The 21838-nt window shown below is 44.1% G+C and overlaps 1 protein-coding gene across 6 annotated transcripts in view; it reads right to left on the bottom strand.

The window, feature by feature from the left end:
* Positions 1-21838, bottom strand: part of ATG7 (autophagy related 7) — a 151934-nt gene that overhangs the window by 112221 nt on the left and 17875 nt on the right. For 5 of the 6 annotated variants that reach the window (XM_072129026.1, XM_072129023.1, XM_072129024.1 and 2 more), the window contains exons 8-12: positions 20835-20923; positions 15199-15320; positions 12684-12774; positions 8915-9059; positions 2223-2381 (exon numbers count right to left, since the gene is read on the bottom strand). In XM_072129026.1, coding sequence (XP_071985127.1) covers positions 2223-2381; positions 8915-9059; positions 12684-12774; positions 15199-15320; positions 20835-20923 — 606 coding nt within the window. The remainder of the gene's footprint in view (positions 1-2222; positions 2382-8914; positions 9060-12683; positions 12775-15198; positions 15321-20834; positions 20924-21838) is intronic. The other variant, XM_072129028.1, reaches the window with a different exon arrangement.

Raw genomic sequence — 21838 nt, 5'->3', positions numbered from 1 at the left:
GCTTCACAGGCTGTTACACTGTATCACCTTCCCCCTGCTCCCCCAGCACTTCCCTCTCCCTCTGTCTGATGTGATCTCACAGAGTGGGAGGAGGAAGTGCTCATGCACAGTGTAACAGCCTGTGAAGCTGCAACACAGAGAGGCAATTCCACCTGGAGCCCTTCTGGCTCATTAGCAAAATTTGAAAAGATCAAGGAAGGAGGGAGGCCATTGATAATAAATATATAAGAAGATTGCCACAGTCCCAGTGCCTGGATCTATGAGGAAGTGTTTATCCATGCTGGAATTTGATTGTAAAATTCCTTAAAAGATGAACTTAATGTGACCTTCTCTAAACTGTTGAATGAACAAATACAACTGCTCATCACTCTTTTTACACTACTTGCCCTACTCTTACAAGAAGCACACGGCAAAATTATTATCATTTATTATCATTTTACTGGCTCAATTAGATTTTACATTTAAACAGTCCTCCTCATCATGCTGGTCACATTTACATAAAATAATGCGACCAAGACGTAACATAGCAATTTAATAACAATACCTCGACATAGCGAGGTTTCAAGCAGGATGTTCTCAGATGGAAGTGTCCATTGAGCTTAGAGTATCATAGATTGTTATCAGCAAAGATACAGAGAGGCACTGGCCACATCCCACACTGATGACCCCTTTATTGTGGGCATCAATGCTCAGCAAAATATTTTTTGACAACTGGTCAACGTTACCAGAGACCCTCTGTGCTTTGGCTTCACACACTGTTACACCAGTCTTCTCTACTCCCTCAGCACTTCTCCCTTCCCCCTGCTGTAATCTGTAATGCAGCAAGGAAGTTTCAGCAAACGGTGGGAAGGGGGGAGTGCTCCTGCACAGTGTAACAGCATGTGAAGCTACAGCATGCTGTTTTTTCTTTATATGAGTTTAGGTAACATTTTCTACCCTGTAAAAGCACAACATTTAATAAGAAATTATCAACAGCGGGAAACAAAAAACAGAAAAAACAGAAATTATCATATAATTATGTAAAAAACATAAGCACAAGGTGTGCATTAGAGAGATCACTTACAGGCTGTGAGAGGAGCAGAGCGCGGGGCTGAATATTAATATTTCTTGCTTTCTCCCCTTTGGATGGGGCATCAGATGTGGTGGAGAATAAGAAGTCACCGGCTTACAGGTTCTATACTGGACTTCTGCATAAGAGGTAGATGCAGGTACCCAGACACAATCTATCCATTACCTATCTACAGGATTGCAGGGGTGCACCACCCAAACCCCCTATAGAGTAGGGTCTTGTGGTGGCTTACTGACGTCGCTACTTTCATTGAAGTACAAGGGAGCGATGCCTGCAGGGAGCCAGGCCGGCCACTACTCTACAGACACAGCGCTCCGCTTCTGGATTGGTGTACAACTGAATAGGGGAGGGCACACCCCCACCAATTACATCTTTAAAGAGAACCTGTCATCAGGAGCCCTTTTTCTGTCCTCACAGATAATAGTGCACACATGGCCAAAGAGTTTTTATAGTAAAAGATCAAAGTTTACCTTTCCCCCTACAGAGCAGTGTCCCCTGGGAGTGGCCAGTGGGGAGTGGGGCAGACATGTATGACATCCTGAGGAGGAAGGAGGGGGGGGGGGGGGAGTAAGGGGGGAAATGTGGGTTGAAGTTGGGGACATGGGAAGTTTTTTTTAAAATTTAAATTCTATGCATGACAGAGCAGTTTCCCAAGAGTGGGTGGAAACCGCTTCTCACTGGCCACTCCCATGTGACTAGGGACACTGCTCTGCATATAGAAAGGTAAACGTTCATCTTACTTATTTTCTTTCTGGAAAAAGCCAGTTTTACTATAAAAACTCCTCCTAAAAGCTTGCACTACACCTTTAACTCTGGTGCGGGGCCTCCAGTCACCGCCGACCTCCCTTGGTATAACAAAAAAAGCAGGGTTGAAGCAGGGTAACTACAATTATTACCCTTGACCCTGCCCACTGGGGTTTATTCCAGGATTTCTGGAAAATCACTTTCAACTTTTTAGTTACAGGTTCTAGGAATCAGTCATACTGATAATTTGGATTGACAGCAGCAGTAAACTAATCCATCCATCCATCCATAGATCTAGGCTTGTCAGGCTGGTCATAGTTTTCAGGGATTGGATGCAGATTATATGCAACATTGTATTGTATATCATAGATTGTAAAAAGACAAGATATAAGACTCAGGTTCTCCGTACCACGCCAGGGAATATCCTTTGAAGTTTTTCTGCTGCTGCCAGAGCCTTTGATTTCCCCCCTCCAAGGCAATCTTCAAACTCATACAGCGGCTGCCGAACAGGGTTAGAGTAGGAGATTTTGGCATTGTCCACAAAGGTTACATGTCTTACGCCCCATCCCTGGAGAAAAATAAAGGACAGGCATTCAGTTAAAAAAATCCTTATAGCCACTCAATCTTGATTCTGCACAATAATAAGAGCAATGAGCAGAGGAAAACATCCCGGATCCCAATCCCAATGCAAGAAGAACAGAGCAATAACTTATGGTTACAGTCTCTTCCTAATGGATGTGAGATGGAAGGCTGGGCAGATCTATCCAAGGTCCCCACATACTTTCTCAAATTTGGCAAGCCGCCCCTCTTTTTATATACCGTCACCCTTTTCTACAACCTGATAACATCATTGAGCCTCCCTAGGCAGGGTGGGCTTCATCCACCAGACACGGTGAGTGTGCTAACCGGATGTGGAAAATGGTAGGTGTCTATTCATCCACCAATAGACAGATCTTGGGGGAGGCCTCTATCCGTTTATTATTGATTGTAAATCCCAAAACATGTGCATCAGGTGGGCAACAGGGATAGCACATAGCAAACTTGCTGATAAGTGGGGACCCCCACAGCTGACGAGAAGGGTGCTTGTACCCCTCGTTATACCTCAAATGAAGAGAGAAGCCAGTTGTGCATGCGTCAGCTGCTCCATTCATCTCTATGGCGCTGACAGAGATAAAAGTTGTCCATTTTGTATACAAAAAAAAACAAATATCCTACTCCGTTATCTTTAACTTTCTGTGCATAGGGGGCAGCACAGACTCTAACCCCTTGCTTTAATCTTTTCATTAATGGGATTCTGCGGTGACATTCAAGTTAGCCCCTATTCACAGGATAAGGGGGGGGGGGGTAAGGATTTCAGATTGTGGGTCAGGATCCATTGCAGAGGGGGTCACAGCCGTTGTTTGCCCCTCCTGCAGGCTATCAGCAGTGACAGAGGAAGCGGGGCTGGACACTGGAGCCGTGAAGTGAGCGGAGGAGGTGTGGGCAAAAACCCTCAGCAACGCTGGTACTGATACAATGGGGGTCATTTACTAAGGGTCTGAACACCGCACTTTCGTCCGGTTTCCTGAATATTTCCTTTTTGCGCCGAATTGCCCAGGGATTTTGGCACATTGGCGCCGGCTTTCACGCAACAGAAATCAGGGGTTGTGCAGGTCAGACGGCTTCGGACAAACCGCGGAATTCAAAAAAGGATTTGTGTCGCAAGATCAAGCACTCACATGCACCAGGAAGAAGAAGGTGAACTCCGGCGGACCTCGGCGCAGCAGCGACACATGCAGGAACTCGGACCTTAGTGAATCGCGCCGGACCCCAATACACGTCGCACAACGCACCGCGGGATCATGACGGGACCGGGTAAGTAAATCTTCCCCAAAATGTTCCCACGCTTCACTATCCCGGGTCAGCACCATCTTGCCAGACTAGTGAGGAGTTTTTGTTGTGTGCCGCTGCTTACTGGGTCAGCATGGATGAAGTGGGGAGGTTCTATAGCACCTGTGTCACATTAAAAGACTAGAATCTCATCCTTCAGATCCCATTTGTTCTGTGAGCTACAGAACTGGACATACAGGCAGCTAAAAAAAATAGGCCAAAACTGGATCTGCAGTTTGCATTTCCAATTATGTCTTTAGCCGTTTGTATGTCCAGTTCTGTAGCTCACAGAACCATCAGTCTGAAGGAGGAGATCCTGAACTTTAATATGACTCAAAACACATTTCTACTTATTTAGGAACCACAGGTAACGGTTTTTGGATTCACACTATCCCTTCAACCACTAAAAAGTGTGAAAATTGGATAAGAAGAGTCATATTTTCCTGGCTTTGCTGGGGGGGGGGGGGGTTTATAGGAAAATGGGTTGATGAGGGGGCTTGTAGTTTAATGGGGTAAAATCTGGTGACAGGTTCTCTTTAAAATGACACCAAAAGTGTGGTTCTAGGTTCTATAAAACTCCCTGGATGCTCCTCCTCCAGTCCCTAAAAGTGACTGATCTATGGCAAAAAAAGTGACTCTTCTCAACTCATTTTCACATAGTTTTGATCTACAGGGTAAAATCTGGTGACTCTGTACCTTTAAATATTACCGCTAAATATATTTCCTGTCTCATGGACCAAAATACACAGTGCTCTATAGCTATAGAAGTGCTGTGTTTAGGGAGACTATTTTAGTTCCCTGTTGAAGCAGAGACTCAGGATGTTGCTCGAACAGGTTATGTATATGCATGAGCTTAATACACAGACAACCAGAGAGAAAATACCAACAACAGGAAAACAAAAAATAATATACAGTCACCAAAATAACAAAATAGAACATACAGAAAATGCTAATATAGGACATGAATATGTTTGTGTTCCCGGTCTCCTGACTGATGGATAAGGCCGCAGCAGAAAGAAGCCTCTTTTTTTATCTTTTTCCATCACATTCCTTGTGTAATGCGAAGTGAAGGCAGCGAATAGTAAACAGCAGAGAAATGAGCATTGCCGAAAGATTTCACTCGTCTTCTGTGCCGAGACTCGTATAATTGCATTTTTAGTGGACCCCGCTATGCCGCCCGCTATGCCAGGCCTCCCACTCTTACAATGTAATGCAAATGGTATAAGAAGGAAATTGGTCCTCAGATGACTCCAGGATTGACTTGTGTGTGTTTGGTATGAGGAGCTCGTCGGAGGACCTGCAATAGATCCTTGGGGAAAGCTTTAGCCTCAGTATATTCACAGACATGACCTCATTCTGTCTATTGTTTTCATGGTGGCAGCAGTATGGAGCTTACCCTGATGTTATCCTTGCTGCACACAGGAATTATTAAAATATACTGTATATACTGGAGAGTAAAAAAAGAGGCACTGAATTATACTAAAAAATACTGAGAAAATGATTAACTCAAGTACAAGCCTAGAAGTGGGAAAATGCATTGGTCACAGCCTCCCCCACTAATAAAATGTCCATGCAAACTCCCCCAAGCAGCCTCCCAAAGTAATTATATACCTCCCCCGGTAATAAAAAGTCCACGCAGACTCCGCCAGTAATGAAAAACCACCTGCAGCCTCCCATAGTAATGATATGCCACCTGCAGCCTCCCATAGTAAGGATATGCCACCTGCAGCCTCCCATAGTAAGGATATGCCACCTGCAGCCTCCCATAGTAAGGATATGCCACCTGCAGCCTCCCATAGTAAGGATATGCCACCTGCAGCCTCCCATAGTAAGGATATGCCACCTGCAGCCTCCCATAGTAAGGATATGCCACCTGCAGCCTCCCATAGTAAGGATATGCCACCTGCAGCCTCCCATAGTAATGATATGTCACCTGCAGCCTCCCATAGTAATGATATGTCACCTGCAGCCTCCCATAGTAATGATATGTCACCTGCAGCCTCCCATAGTAATGATATGTCACCTGCAGCCTCCCATAGTAATGATATGTCACATGCAGCCTTCCATAGTAATGATATGTCACATGCAGCCTCCCATAGTAATGATATGCCCCATGCAGCCTCCCATAGTAATGATATGTCACCTGCAGCCTCCCATAGTAATGATATGTCACCTGCAGCCTCCCATAGTAATGATATGTCACCTGCAGCCTCCCATAGTAATGATATGTCACCTGCAGCCTCCCATAGTAATGATATGTCACCTGCAGCCTCCCATAGTAATGATATGCCCCATTCAGCCTCCCATAGTAATGATATGCCACCTGCAGCCTCCCATAGTAATGATATGCCACCTGCAGCCTCCCATAGTAATGATATGCCCCATGCAGCCTCCCATAGTAATGATATGCCCCATGCAGCCTCCCATAGTAATGATATGCCCCATGCAGCCTCCCATAGTAATGATATGCCCCATGCAGCCTCCCATAGTAATGATATGCCCCATGCAGCCTCCCATAGTTATGATATGCCCCATGCAGCCTCCCATAGTTATGATATGCCCCATGCAGCCTCCCATAGTTATGATATGCCCCATGCAGCCTCCCATAGTTATGATATGCCCCATGCAGCCTCCCATAGTTATGATATGCCCCATGCAGCCTCCCATAGTTATGATATGCCCCATGCAGCCTCCCATAGTTATGATATGCCCCATGCAGCCTCCCATAGTTATGATATGCCCCATGCAGCCTCCCATAGTTATGATATGCCCCATGCAGCCTCCCATAGTTATGATATGCCCCATGCAGCCTCCCATAGTTATGATATGCCCCATGCAGCCTCCCATAGTTATGATATGCCCCATGCAGCCTCCCATAGTTATGATATGCCCCATGCAGCCTCCCATAGTTATGATATGCCCCATGCAGCCTCCCATAGTTATGATATGCCCCATGCAGCCTCCCATAGTTATGATATGCCCCATGCAGCCTCCCATAGTTATGATATGCCCCATGCAGCCTCCCATAGTTATGATATGCCCCATGCAGCCTCCCATAGTTATGATATGCCCCATGCAGCCTCCCATAGTTATGATATGCCCCATGCAGCCTCCCATAGTTATGATATGCCCCATGCAGCCTCCCATAGTTATGATATGCCCCATGCAGCCTCCCATAGTTATGATATGCCCCATGCAGCCTCCCATAGTTATGATATGCCCCATGCAGCCTCCCATAGTTATGATATGCCCCATGCAGCCTCCCATAGTTATGGTATGCCCCATGCAGCCTCCCATAGTAATGATATGCCACATGCAGCCTCCCATAGTAATTATATACCACATGCAGCCTCCCATAGTAATGATATGTCACATGCATCCTCCCATAGTAATGATATGCCCCATGCAGCCTCCCATAGTAATTATATACCTCCCCCGGTAATAAAAAGTCCATGCAGACTCCGCCAGTAACGAAAAGCCACCTGCAGCCTCCCATAGTAATGATTTTTCCCATGCAGCCTCCCCCGGTAATGATATGTCACATGCAGCCTCCCATAGTAATGATATGTCACATGCAGCCTCCCATAGTAATGATATGTCACATGCAGCCTCCCATAGTAATGATATGTCACCTGCAGCCTCCCATAGTAATGATATGTCACATGCAGCCTCCCATAGTAATGATATGCCACATGCAGCCTCCCATAGTAATGATATGCCACATGCAGCCTCCCATAGTAATGATATGCCCCATGCAGCCTTCCATAGTAATGATATGCCCCATGCAGCCTCCCATGGTAATGATATGCCCCATGCAGCCTCCCATAGTAATGATATGCCACCTGCAGCCTCCCATAGTAATGATATGCCCCATGCAGCCTCCCATAGTAATGATATGCCCCATGCAGCCTTCCATAGTAATGATATGCCCCATGCAGCCTCCCATAGTAATGATATGCCACATGCAGCCTCCCATAGTAATGATATGCCACATTCAGCCTCCCATAGTAATTATATACCTTCCCCGGTAATAAAAAGTCCATGCAGACTCTGCCAGTAATGAAAAGCCACCTGCAGCCTCCCATAGTAATGATATGCCACGTGCAGCCTCCCATAGTAATGATATGTCACATGCAGCCTCCCATAGTAATGATATGTCACATGCAGCCTCCCATAGTAATGATATGTCACATGCAGCCTCCCATAGTAATGATATGTCACATGCAGCCTCCCATAGTAATGATATGTCACATGCAGCCTCCCATAGTAATGATATGTCACATGCAGCCTCCCATAATAATGATATGTCACATGCAGCCTCCCATAGTAATGATATGCCACATGCAGCCTCCCCCAGTAATAAAATGTCCATGCAGACTCCCCTAGTAATGATATACCCCATGCAGCCTCCCATAGTAATTATATACCCCACGCAGCATCCCCTAGTAATGATATACACTATACAGCTTCCCCTAGTAATGATATACCCCACACAGCATCCCCTAGTAACAATGTGCCCCATGCAGTCTTCGCCGGTAATAAACACCAAGACTCGGCAACTTTGATGCAAATGAAGTGTAAACATTGTGGTGTAAACACAGTTTAAATAGGGTGTAAACGCAACAAGGTAATGTATCATATGTACACAACCTAACAACTCTGAAATAATTGACAGAATATTAAGGGGTTTCCAACTCGCTGAATGATGGGGGGGCAACATATGTGGCATTATCGCTTACATTTCCAAACGTAATATAACAGCCGAGAAGTGATTTGCCTCAAGACATTGCTGTCAACAATGCTTATACACAACGCATGCGTTATCGAAATGTTGACACAATGTTAACACCGTTTTGTAAATGCATTGTCGACAGCAATGTAATTAGGTAAATTTCCTCTTCCCAGCTGTTGTATTGTTTGAAAATGCATTACTGCAACATGTGAACGGTCCCTTACCTATCAGCCGTTTTATACTATGGACAGACAGATGCTGGCAGCTCTATACATAGTATAAATATCCAATTGTGGATATGACCTTAATCCACTGGCTCAAATATCCCTGTAGGCCGCCTTCAAACGCAGCGTGTTGTGTTTACAATGTGTTAACATTGCAATGGTTAAATTGCGTTTACAAACGCTGCGTATGAATGCGGCCTTGAAAACAATAACCAAATGACCAGTACAACACGTCTTAGCAGCTGAAAATAGACTAAGTAAGAGGCTAAAACTCACCATTAGTGTCCTGGCCACATTGCACCCCAGGGTACCTGCCCCCAATAACAAGCACTTAGTGGAGATCACTTTCTCCAAATCCAGAGTGGGCACAAGTCTCCAGCGCATCAACTTTAGGTTAAGATCCACAGAAGATTCTGCTAACCTGAAAAAAAAAAGAAACTTTTACATTGGTGCATAGCATTGGAAATACTATGAAAAAATGGATACAAAGTTGTCAGCGGCAGCACTGATTTACAAAGCAAGCTCCTTCAGCACCCATCGGCTCCTCACAGCTGCAGGATACCCCATGCCAATGATGTCACAAGCAGCTGGGGGTCCTCTGAGGGACCCCTCCGCACCTGAGTGAAGTTGGCCCCACCACCTTGTTCAAATAAAACAAAATTGGTGTCAAAAGTTTGTGCTGGTTTGGGCAGCATAAATTTTCGCTATGGTTTTTAAGATATTAATAAAAGTTTCCAGAGATAATCAGAGGTCAACATCCGACGAGGATTCGGATCCGGCGCGATTCACTAAGGTCGTGCGTCCAACTTCCTGCAGGTGTCGCTGCTGCGCTGAGGTGCGCCGGAGTTCACCTTCTTCCTGGTGCATGTGAGTGCTGATCTTGCGACACATTTCATTTTTTTTTAATTCAGCGTTTTTCCGAATCAGTCGGGTTGTCCGACGGCCACGCCCCCTGATTTCTGTCGCGTGCAAGCCGGCGCCGATGCGCCACAATCCGATCGCGTATGCCAAAAACCCAACAGAATTGCGGTACGTGGACCCTTAGTAAATATGCCCCAATGGGGGTCATTTACCAAGGGCCCGATTCGCGTTTTCCCTACGTGTTAACCGAATATTTCCGATTTGCGCCGATTTCCCCTGAATTGGCCCGGGATTTTGGCGCACGCGATCGGATTGTGGCGCATCGGAGCTGGCATGCACGCAACGGAAATCGGGGGGCGTGGCATCAATAGGTTTGTTTTTTTTACCAGTTCATCCTAAACACCTAAACCAATGTAAAGATCAAAACATACCTTAAAGATTATAGCAGCACAAACAAATATTTCTGCTGCACAAACCAGCACAAATGTTTCACACCAATTTTGTCAGATTTCAACAAGTTGGGGGGCCAACGTCACTCAGGTCCCCTCGGCTGCCTGTAGTATTAGCTACAGTAGAAGTAGTGCAGTGCATTATATAACAAATTATACAAGGAACAACCTCACCTCAATCCCATTATTATTTTTATAATAATATCAATGTAAATTGAAAAAAAAACAAGAATATAGTGCTACCTGTGAATGGACCAGCGGGTTTCACAGGTGTGTTTTTGCTCCATATGAATCCCAGCAGTTTTCAGTGGGTACAGAAAGTATTGAGACCCCTTTAATTTGTTTTCTCTCTTTGTTTCATTGCAATTAGTAAGATCAAAAAAATGTTTATGCTCATTAAATGTACAATGCCCTCTATTTTAACAAGATTTTTTTTTTTTTGTGAATTTATCAATCAAGAAAAACTAAAGTATCACATGGTGATAAGTATTCAGCCCCTTTGCTCAGTACTAAGTAGGAAAAGTGGTGGTTGTCCCAAACATCTTTCATTTAAGGTTTGTGGAGGTCACTGTGCTCTTAGGAACCTTGAGTGCCGTCTCTGAGATCCTTTGGCAGTTCTTTAGACCTCATGATTTTCATGTGCTCTGACATGCACTGTAAGCTGTGAGGTCTCATATAGTTGTGTGCCTTTCCTAATCAAGTCCAATCAGTTTAATTAAACAATCTCAAGGAGGATGAGGAGATGGACACCATGTGAGTTAAATATGAGTGTCACAGCATACTTATGACCATGCGACCTCCCCATCTTCCCCAAATCCAGGTGTGAAACATTAAATCCATAACTGATTTAATGAGCCATTCACAGTTTCACCATAAAGAATAGTCAGTACTTAGACATGCATGGCTTAATCTTTAAAACAAGCCTATACTACTAGCAGGATCAACCAGGTAGCCGGGTCTGAGGTTGGGGGTGACTCCAAAGTACTAGCTCCAAAGCTGCTTCTACTCAATATAGAAAAAAGGGGCTGAATACTTATGACCATGTGATATTTTTCAGTTTTTCTTATTCAATAAATTAGCAGAAAAAATAATTTTTTTAGATCTTACCAATTGGCTGCATTGAGGTTAAAGAGTGTTAAAAGGGGTTAAAGAGTGTTAAAAGGGTCTGAAAACTTTCCGTACCCACTGTATAAATGAATAAAACAGCAGTGCACCCGTGTGATTAATGCTCTCTTCATGCATGGGTAAAATGGGGGACAGTTGCCAGTTTTCTGGTGTACAAGCCCCTAAGAAAATCGCACACTCGGATCGCCAGCCATTGTCATTTCTGCCTTTATAGCACCTCCATGCCAAATGGGTGTGAAGGGGATGGTTGCACACCCTGCGTCTGCGCACTAGCTATATCCTGCGCCTGTTCTACAACACAATGTGCTGGAATATGATACACCTCACCGATTACTCTGCTTCTAATGAACAATGGGCCTCTACAGATCTACCTCTGGGACCTGCACTGCGTTTCCTTCTTATAAAACCAAAGTTGAACGACCTCTATTCTAAACCTAACAGGAATAAATGGTGGGTGGCTACACATGGAGCCAGTTTTGTCTATTCCCTATGCCAGGATGGGTCTCCACCAGGTGAGAGGAGACCCTCGCTTTTGACATAGTGGTTGGACCTGCAACATGTGGGCATGTAATAAAGATGGGAATACACCTTAGGCTATATTCACACTAACGTGTGCCCGCTGTACCGTAGCACGGCGGGCAGACGGAGACGCTGGGGAGAGGAGGGGATGAGCGCCGCTCAACCCCGCTCGAGAAACATGGGGCATGGCGCCGTATCCCGGGAAAAGATAGGACATGCTACCGAACAGTACAGTGCCGCGCGTGTGCTGCACCGTACGGCCCCCAAACGGCGCAGTGCGCCCATTGCCAACTATAGGGGATGTATATACGGCGTGTGAATGTAGCCTTAAAGGACACCTGTCATCAGGTGTGTGTCACTAGTCCTGTCACCTCTACCTGTTGGAGCAGCTCACAAGGATCCCATCCCAGCCTTTATCTAGTTATTTCATACATTATTCATTGTAAAATCATCTATTTTTTATCATGTAAATGAGGCTGGTCACATGGTCAGAGACAGTGATGTCACTCCTGTTACCCCTCCCCTCTCCTCCCCTGCTCATGTCTGTGTGTAATGTATAGTAAAGCATGGCTAGTGTCTGTGCTGCATCTGCTGACATGCTGCATCCTCCTAATATACAGAGACACAGACATCAGCTACACATGAATCTGACATGTTCTGCTGTAACATGGCTGCCTGGAGCTGCTGTATCTCTCCTATACACACACACATGCACACACAGGCTGCAGGGGGCGTGGCCACCAGCACCAGGAAGCACATCATTATACAGCCTCACACCATTATACAGGCTGTCAGTCATGCACTGGGGGTGTGGCTGTGCCTCCCACTCATGAATAGAGTGGACAGCTTGAATATGCTAATACTTCACTGGACATTTCACAGGTCATTTGCATACAGCTTTAGGACCTCATTGCTTAGGTTTACAGGCATGTAGAGGGACAATGAAGGGATAGAGGCAATGCTCTCTAATGGCAGTTTATGAAAATATATTTAGTTTAGGGGGGTTATTTTGCATGACGGGTTCTCTACTAAAGGTTCAAGTCAAATTTCTCCCCGTGAATGATTATTGCCAGACAATTACCCTGATTTACCTCTTGGGGTCCATACATTCACTTAGGTTCACCATTCGGGGACCCATACCACCTTTTTGGTTTTTTTCCCATCCAACAGCTTTCGGGCAAGCTGAAAGAAAAAGTTTCAGAAATTGTGTTAATATAAACGTTGTTCCTCCTCACATTTAGCGTGAAGCCACGCATGGCGTTTTGTGGTCCATTTTTAAGCATGTGTGCATTTTTAAAACACATAGGTGGTCATTTACTAAGGGCCCGATTCGCGTTTTCCCGACGTGTTACCCGAATATTTCCGATTTGCGCCGCTTGTACATGAATTGCCCCGGGTTTTTGGCGCACGCGATCGGATTGTGGCGCATCGGGGCCGGCATGCGCGCGACAGAAATCAGGGGGGCGTGGCCGAACGAAAACCCGACGTATTCGGAAAAACCGCCGCATTTAAAAACGGAAAATGTGTCGCTTGGGGAGCGCTCACCTTCACCTTCTATGGGATGGTGCATTCCGGGGCGTTAAGATTATTTTCGGCGCTGCAGCGCCACCTGGTGGACGGCGGAGGAACTACCATCTTAAATCCCAGCCGGACCCGAATCCTGTGCAGAGAACGCGCCGCTGGATCGCGAATGGGCCGGGTAAGTAAATGTGCCCCATAGTTTTTTTTCCGGTTTTGTCCATTTTTCCCACTTATCTTAATAGTTTAACAGGTTGTAGGCAGCCAAAAGCATGGTAAACGGTCAAAAACTGATGTGTTTTTAAAAGGACTGAAAACGCATGCTTAAAAACGGACCAAAAACGCCACGTGTGGCATCCCCCTTAATTTTGAAACTGTTTATTATTATTATGTTATTTATTATGAATGAACATATGATTCAAAGGCCCAGATATTTCATGGTGTCTGTGTCAGTTTTTTGTAACAGAAAAAGTGTCTGTGGAGCTTGCACATGTATTTACGAAGTGTTTGCGCCACATTTATTACCGCAGAAGCAGGAAGCAACGTGCACCAAGAAAAAAAAGCAGCTGTGTCACATCCAGACGACAGACCAGATTTACTAAGAGCGTGCGCCACTACTGGACTGCTTGAAGCAAATTGTACAGATTGCAACAGTTTTCATATAATTGGGCCAATTAGTATATTTTGTACTTGTTAAAGGGGTTTTCGTGGGTTCAATGCAAAATCTTTTCATACATCCCCTCTATAGTCCTGGTCTTCCATGCATCAAGAGCTCAGGAAAGTGTTATGCCAGATATTGCTCGGTAATATTTGAAGAGCAAAAGCCGTTTTGTCCATACAAAGCAGAAGGCAGTGTGAGGTGTAGGACTGTAAAAAAGGTATTTATATTCCATAGTTGGTATCACTCCAATGCACTGATGTGTGAGATGTCTTTAATGTACTACTGTACAGCCCATCCCCTTTGAATAACTGCTGTGTTGTCACACACCAGTAATCCAAGTCCAAATACAAGTCCTGGAATACATATCCATATTTCACAGTCCCGCTGCTACTAAGACCACACAAACGGGTATGGTTACACAGCACACGATGGATGTTACTTAACACTGTATTAACACTGCCAATTATGGCCAGAAACTGCTCTGCCCTCCCAGGAGGGGCAGGTCTAGAACTCTATATGCATCCTTCAGATGGGTCGTGGGGGGGGGCACAATGTATGGCGGAGCATGGGGGTCACAGTGTATAGAGGGGGACACAATGTATGGAGGGGGCACACTGTATGGAGTTGCATGGGGGCCAAAGTGTATGAAGGGGGCTCACTGTATGGAGGAGCATGGGGGCACTGAACGGTAGGCATTATAAGTTGGGGTTAGTGAATGAATAAAAGGAGCGTTATAAAGGTATTTTGCAGTGTGGATGCACCATAGGAAGGGCATTATACTATGTGGGGGGTGAGGCAGAAGAAAGGGGGGCAACTTATAATAATATTAATAAAAAATATTATTAAAAAATTCCTTTGTCCCTCTTCTTCCTTCAAGAACGTAGTGAGATATGCCAACATATTCCCTTCCAGCACTGTATATTTGTATTCTCTGGGCACTATGTGGCAATAGATAATGGGGTAGGGTAACACACTAATTTAGCAGGTGTACCACGAAGTTGCTTTAACTTTGAATAATGAGTTTGTCTGACAAGTCATGGAAAACGTTCCAACAAAATCTGATTTGCTTCCTTGCGCAAATCTCAAAAATGATGACTATGCCCAATCATGTATAGTCAATACAGAGAAAGCTATGAGCAGTGCACTCTAATCCGGCAATGAATATAATATTAATAATCATAATAATATTCCAGATAACTTCTAGAGGCATAAGGAACAAAAGGAAGCAATACATTAACATTGGCTCCTTGTACCAATACTTGCTGTATTTATGAGACCACATCTAGGATTGGCGCATCAGAGATAAAACAGAACTTCAAACAATGAAATAAATTCTAGAAGTCCCTTTATCTCCTTTTGTACCAGAACGCAATCTTCCATTTCTACTTTAATTAAAGAGACAGAGTGACCCGGATGAAAGCGGCTACCTTGGCTCTGTGCCACTTGGGGCAGCTTAATTTCAAAGCTGATGCTGTGCTTTATGTCCCGTTCCCCCTGTAGAGTTCGGTCTCGGAGGCAGAGGACTTCAATGGACTGTACCCGGCTGCCCCTGCAAATGAAATGGAAAAAAAATTAGAGGATCCCGGATAATAAATTATCTCCCATCTTCACCTTAATGGCTTGTGATATTCCTAATAGCGTGAGATTTTTTTTTTTTTTTTTAAGCAAAAACTAATTGAACATTTATTTTCGTTTAATTACTTTCATGAAAACGCTACGGCGTGGAGACAGGTGCTTAATCGCCTTCCATTAATCTGACGATTCCGGAGACATGATTGAAATTCCGAAATGATTAGAGGGAAAGATTTCACATTTTTAATAAAAGGAGAAGAAAGGTACGAGGAAGACGCACAGGTCATGGAATAACGTATGTTGTATCAGCAGAGTGGCTCTTCTAGCTCCGCTGTAATAAAATGTAGTAATAAAGGAGGGGAAGGATTACAAAATCAGGTACTTGACCCTGTGAAGGCTCTGACCTAGAAGCTTCTATATTCTAGTACTCTTAGAGTACTTGTGCTAGAATAGACATTTAACCCCTTGTGTGTCTGATCACTGTGATTGGGAGAGCAGGGGATTTAAAGTCCCCTTAAAGAACTGATCAGTGGGGTCTCAGTGCATCAGATTAATGGAGCAGACGACCGCACATGACCGTTCTGCTCCATGGAGCTGACAGAAGTTGCCCCCACTGATCAGCAAGTTAGGCCCTATTCCGTGGATAGAGCCTAACTTTCCTTCAAGGGAAAACCCCTTTAAATGTAGCATGCCGGACTTCTGTTCCATTCACTTCTATCGGACTTCCTGATCTGCTGCAATTTAACTAAACATTTGACAAAAACATTGCATAAATGAATAGTGCAGATAATAATAATAAACTTTTGAATATACTTTGTGAAAGAAATCCATTCCCGTGCCCTTCTTTTTTCCCCTGCCTTTCTTCCTGTATTAAGCAGTCTGTGTAAATCAGCTTTCTGTCCTGTATCCACTGACAGCTGAATGATAAAAGAGCCTGATAAAGTGACTAATGACTTATATACAGAAACTATGTAAAGTATAATATCCTCAGACACCAGGAAAGATTTCCGAGATATGGAAAGAATAAATCATTAGTACAGATTGTTTATACAGATATGGTATGGATACAGTGACATGCCTGCTCATGAGAATTGTCACATATATACAGATTAACACAGCACAGAAATACAGAAATCATATATTTGTGTGAAAGGGGCCCAAGATGTGTTATGCAGATCCAGTGATGCAATTTCGGTGGGAACGCTTGTGCACCTGCTAGTCCATCACATCACCAGGGACAGATTTCTATCCACTGGCAGTAAATATAGAATCCCACCCAGGTCAACATCTGCAAAGAGTTTGTATGTTCTCTCCGTGTTTGCGTGGGTTTCCTCCGGGTCCTCCGGTTTCCTCCCACACTCCAAAACATACTGATAGGTTGTTAGATTGTGAGCCCCATGGGGACAGTGACCAATTTGACAAGCTTTGTGCAGCGCTGCGTAATCTGTGTGCGCTATATCAATAAAGAATTATTATTATTATATTATTAAGCTTTCTATAGAAGGACAGCAAGCAGAGATCTATAAATGCGTGAAGAATTCATACACAAAGTATATTGGGAAATTGTATAGCCTTTCCTTAAAACAAACAATATCAATTATTTTCTGAAAGTGGACAGCCCCTTTAAGTAAATGATGTAGCTTTCTGGCAGGAGGTATCTGTTTCGCATACTGACTGCACATTGGGTGCTGTGGGTGTCCCTATATACAGCATCGAGCTGGGAGGCTATTCAAGGGAGTGTCTATGGGTATTGCTGGTAGAACTACTCAGCTGTATAGAGATGAATGGAGATTTGGTGCGACATGATGAACTACTAATGGGCAGGGGTGCCACTAATTTTGGAAGACCTCAGTCATGCTTTTTAACCCCCTGTATAACCACTTTAATAAATTAAAGAAAGCCAATCAATGGATTGGATCAAATGCTTCTATTCCATAAAGGGTCTACTAGCTGATTACTGTGCGGTAAAAAAGGAAGGAAAGTTTGGCTCGAGCGGAATGAAGAGTGAAGAGTCTTTCCTCTGAGGATCAGCAAGTAAAGAGTCTCATCACAGCAACTAATCAGCCGTAATTAGCATTCAGAGACAACCGCGCAAAATGAGCAGCAGGAAAGTTCATTGATATAATTTTAATCGCAGCTATTATAAGATCATCAGGCTGCTGCAAACAGAGAGGAACATATATTGCTATAGAAAGCAAATCTAATCCACAAATGTTATGAGACACATCAATACAAAAGAACATTACGGGGAGGTCAGCAAAGGAAACTAAAATATACATGCTGCCTGCAGATAGGACACGATGTACCAGCTCCTCCAGCTCTATAACATGCTGCCTGCAGATAGGACACGATGTACCAGCTCCTCCAGCTCTATAACATGCTGCCTGCAGATAGGACACAATGTACCAGCTCCTCCAGGTCTATAACATGCTGCCTGCAGATAGGACGATGTACCAGCTCCTCCAGCTCTACTATGCACAATGTATTCAGCTCATAATGCTCTATAACATGCTACATACAGAGAAGATATTTTGTCCAATATGTTCAGCTCCACCTTCTCAATAACATACTGCATGCAAAAAGGACACTATATACAACGACAATCTGCCCAGTTCCTCCTGCTCTATAACATGCTACATGCAAATAAGGTCACTATGTACAATCTGCTTAGCTCCTCCTGCTGTATAACATGCTGCCTGCAGATATAACAATATATACAATCTGATCACCTCTGCCTGTTCTATAACATGCTGCCTGCAGTTAGGACACTATGTACAATCTGCTCAACTACTCCTGCTCTATAACCTGCTGCCTGCAGATAGGACACTATGTACAATCTGCTCAGCTTCTGCATGCTCTATAACATGCTGCCTGAAGATAGGACACTACAGGCAGTCCCCGGGTTACATACAAGATAGGGTCTGTAGGTTTGTTCTTAAGTTGAATTTGTATGTAAGTCGGAACTGTATATTTTAACTTTTTGTAACTAGGGGTCGTATGTAAGTTGAGTGTTCTTAAGTAGGGGACCGCCTGTATATACAATCTGCTCAACTACTCCTGCTCTATAACATGCTGCCAAAGATAAGCATCTTCATGGTAAAGGATTCAAGACATTAAAGACACAGATTTATAAATTCACAATCGTATAGAAAACTGAAAGAAACACAATCTTACTTTCGGAGTGACAAGTAGACAAGGTCTGTTCTAGCGATACACAGAACCACATTTATTAGACCCCATCTATTCCTTTTCATTTCGACTCCAAAAGAGCAGAGAATTTAAGGTCTTTATTTGTCCATTTCAGAGAAAAAAGATCTTTGATATATTCAGAGGATACAAGGTCCTGCTGCTGGAGGACTAGCAATTAAAATGTGGGGTGTGGGGGATCTGTGATAGAGCAGAGGAGCCTTGGATGTCCTTACAAAGGGATAAATGGATTTTACTATTAGTCTGGAGACTTTATGTTTTTTTTTTTTCATTGTTCATCCCTGTATATATTATACAGTACGTTAATACATAATTTATAATTGTAACTTGTGAATATCTTACAACTACGGTGCTCCCAGAAACAAAGACAAAAGTAGAGAACTCAGAATATCCTGGTTCAATGTAGTTTGAAAACTTGTGTTCACCCAACAATTACGTTGATGCTCATGACGTCAGATGACATTCACTACTCAGAAAAAGTTGCCTTGAGATATTTGCCTTGTGGATGACATTTTAAGCTGAACCTATGATGACCTCTAACCTTTAGGTGAATGTAATGTGACCTCCTTTCAACATTTGAATCCACGGGTCCAACGGTTTAATGTTTCATTACTTTTTGCACAACTTGCTTAACTAAACAGTTGTTTGATCCATGAAACACCCTGTAAATTTTCTGGCTGAATCAGAGTTGATATTTAAACAGTCCTCCTCATCATGCTGTCTACATTTTGACATCATGAGACCAAGAAGACACCTAACAATTACCTCAACAGAGCCAGGCTTCAGACAGGTTGGACTAGAGTTGTAGAGAGTCTGGAAGAGGCACAGAAAGGCATAGGAGTGGACTTGCATTGCCCAGGTCTCACAGTGAGGACCACTTTTTGCACCCAAGTGTTACATCAAACCATTTGAAACCATTTATAAAAGCGTGGTTTAAGTGGTACACTACCTGACCACACCTCTTGGCACAGACATCATAGTCTTGCATGGGCCAGGGAGAATGTACGCAGGACAAAGGACCAATGGACCTTAGTGCTTCTCACTGATGAAAGTCAATACACAATGGCGGCCAACAATGTTGGAGACGTCTAGGAGAGATCTATGCTTCAGCTGCCATTGATGGTGGTGGTGTCACAATATGGCCAGTTGTGTCTAGTCAATACAGGACTGTCCTACACTATGGGACACATTTACTTACCCGTCCCATCGCGATCCCCGAGGTGCGTTTACCGACGAGGATTTGGATCTGCAGTGATTCACTAAGATCGTGCGTCCAATTTCCAGCATGTGTTGCTTCCCCCGCTGAGGTCCGCCGGAGTCCACCTTCTTCTTCCCGGTGTATGTGAGTGCATGTCTTGCGACACAATTTGAATTTTAAATCCCGCGCGTTGTCCGAATCCGTCCGGTTGTCCGATGGCCATGCCCCCGATTTGAATCGCGTGAAAGTCAGCGCGATTGCACCAAAATCCCATCGGGTGCACCAAAAGCCCCTGTTAAATGCAGCGCAACACGGAAAACACGGACCAAAATTAGGTCCGCGGACCCTTTAGTAAATGAGCCCCTATGTGAATGACACAGTGACAAGTCCATACTCCAGTCATTGTGCCTCTGTATGAACAACACAGACCTACCGTATATACTCGAGTATAAGCCGACCCGACTATAACTGCTGGAGGCTGGAAGACCTCAATGTGATCTCAACCTGAATGTGATCAACTGAGTCGTTGTCTAATGGCTCCTAACTCTATAATCCTTGTACAGAATTGTCTCAGAAATTGATTATTGTAATTAGATTTATGACATCTCTATGACCGACTACAGGGCAGTCACTGCATTATATTTGTTACAGTTCCTCGCTGCCTTTTAGGCCGTGGCTCGGCGTCAGACATTAGTTTACTCACTGTGGATAAAAACCACTAAGGGCCACGTTCTGTGATGGACACAGCGGACAGCACAGGTTTCAGAGCAGTGTCTTGTAATGAGCCGTGCACCCTTGTATCCATCACATAGCCGCGGACTGATTTTTGTCTGTGAATTTCAGAAAAGCAGAGATCTATGAAGCCTAAGAGATCTTATACAGAAAAAAAAGTGAAACGTATAACTTTTCATTATACAAACAATTTATATTTGCTGGAATTGGGCAAATTGTTGGTGTTAGTTGCTTTCTTCAGGGTCAATTAATAAAGCTAATTATCTCCAAACCAGTGACCACCCGTGTTCTGATACCCAGTAGCATTGAAAGAACCCAGTACAATGAGGCATTAGAATAATGGAGATACAGTACCAGTGCAAAGCCGCCAGCACCAACACATTTCTTAGAGGCCATCCTGGATATTGGGCTAAAGTGCATGGGTCATAGACTCCAAGTGTAACCTATGGGGAAAAAGGGACATGAATGCTTTTAGGTTCAGCACACACATGAATAATCACTAACCCTTTCATAACACAGGGTCATTGGTACCCAAATGTCCAGGTCAACATTAGCAGTACTGTTCTGCTCTCCTTTAACCCCTTACAGTGGTGTGACGTATGCTGTGGGTGTATGGAAAGGGCTCAAGGGCTCAGCCTCTCCATACAAGGTGGATGTTTGCAACGTATTGCAGCACCCAACGCTAACAACCCCGATCGAGTGTTAATCCTTTGATCGTCACTCCCCGTGAAGTCATCAGGGAGCGATGATCTGTTGCGATGAAAGCCTTGGGTCTTTGTAAGACCTGAGGCAGTTTTTGATCATTTGTTGCAATGTGCCAGTGGCACACTGTAATAAATGATCAGTAAAATCCCCAAATAGAGTGTGCGACACAATGGTCAGGATTTATCAATCTGTTTGCGACAAAATTTGCCTGCTTGCACCAAAAAAATGTCTAACTTGACTCTTGTGCACCCAATTCTAGGAGGTAGCATCAGACACTTTCACAAATCTGGGGAACAAAGTCCTCGCTAGCTGCACAGCGTATATTTGCTGGCGCAGAATTGCAGCTATTAAGCTTGAATGGACGCCAATTGCGCCAGCCCTCTCCGCCTTTAGCCGCGTGGAGATGGTGTGAATGGGCAAATAATCTTAATTACTGGCAGTTCGCTAGCAACTGCAATTATTGCAGGACTTGTACGCCAGAAGAGTCCTAATAAATTTCCCTCTATCCGTTATCTTTGCAACTTCTTAGTTTGGGACAATTTTGATAAATCTTACGCAGTGTCTACAACTAGGGAGGACTAAGGCAATACCATAGCGCTGTTCTAACTACAGGCAGATAGGTTCTGGAGGTTTGTTCTTAAGTTGAATTTGTA

Source organism: Engystomops pustulosus, chromosome 10 (assembly GCF_040894005.1).
Source record: "Engystomops pustulosus chromosome 10, aEngPut4.maternal, whole genome shotgun sequence".
Taxonomy (NCBI): Eukaryota; Metazoa; Chordata; class Amphibia; order Anura; family Leptodactylidae; genus Engystomops; species Engystomops pustulosus.
This window is presented reverse-complemented; position numbering and strand designations above follow the sequence as displayed.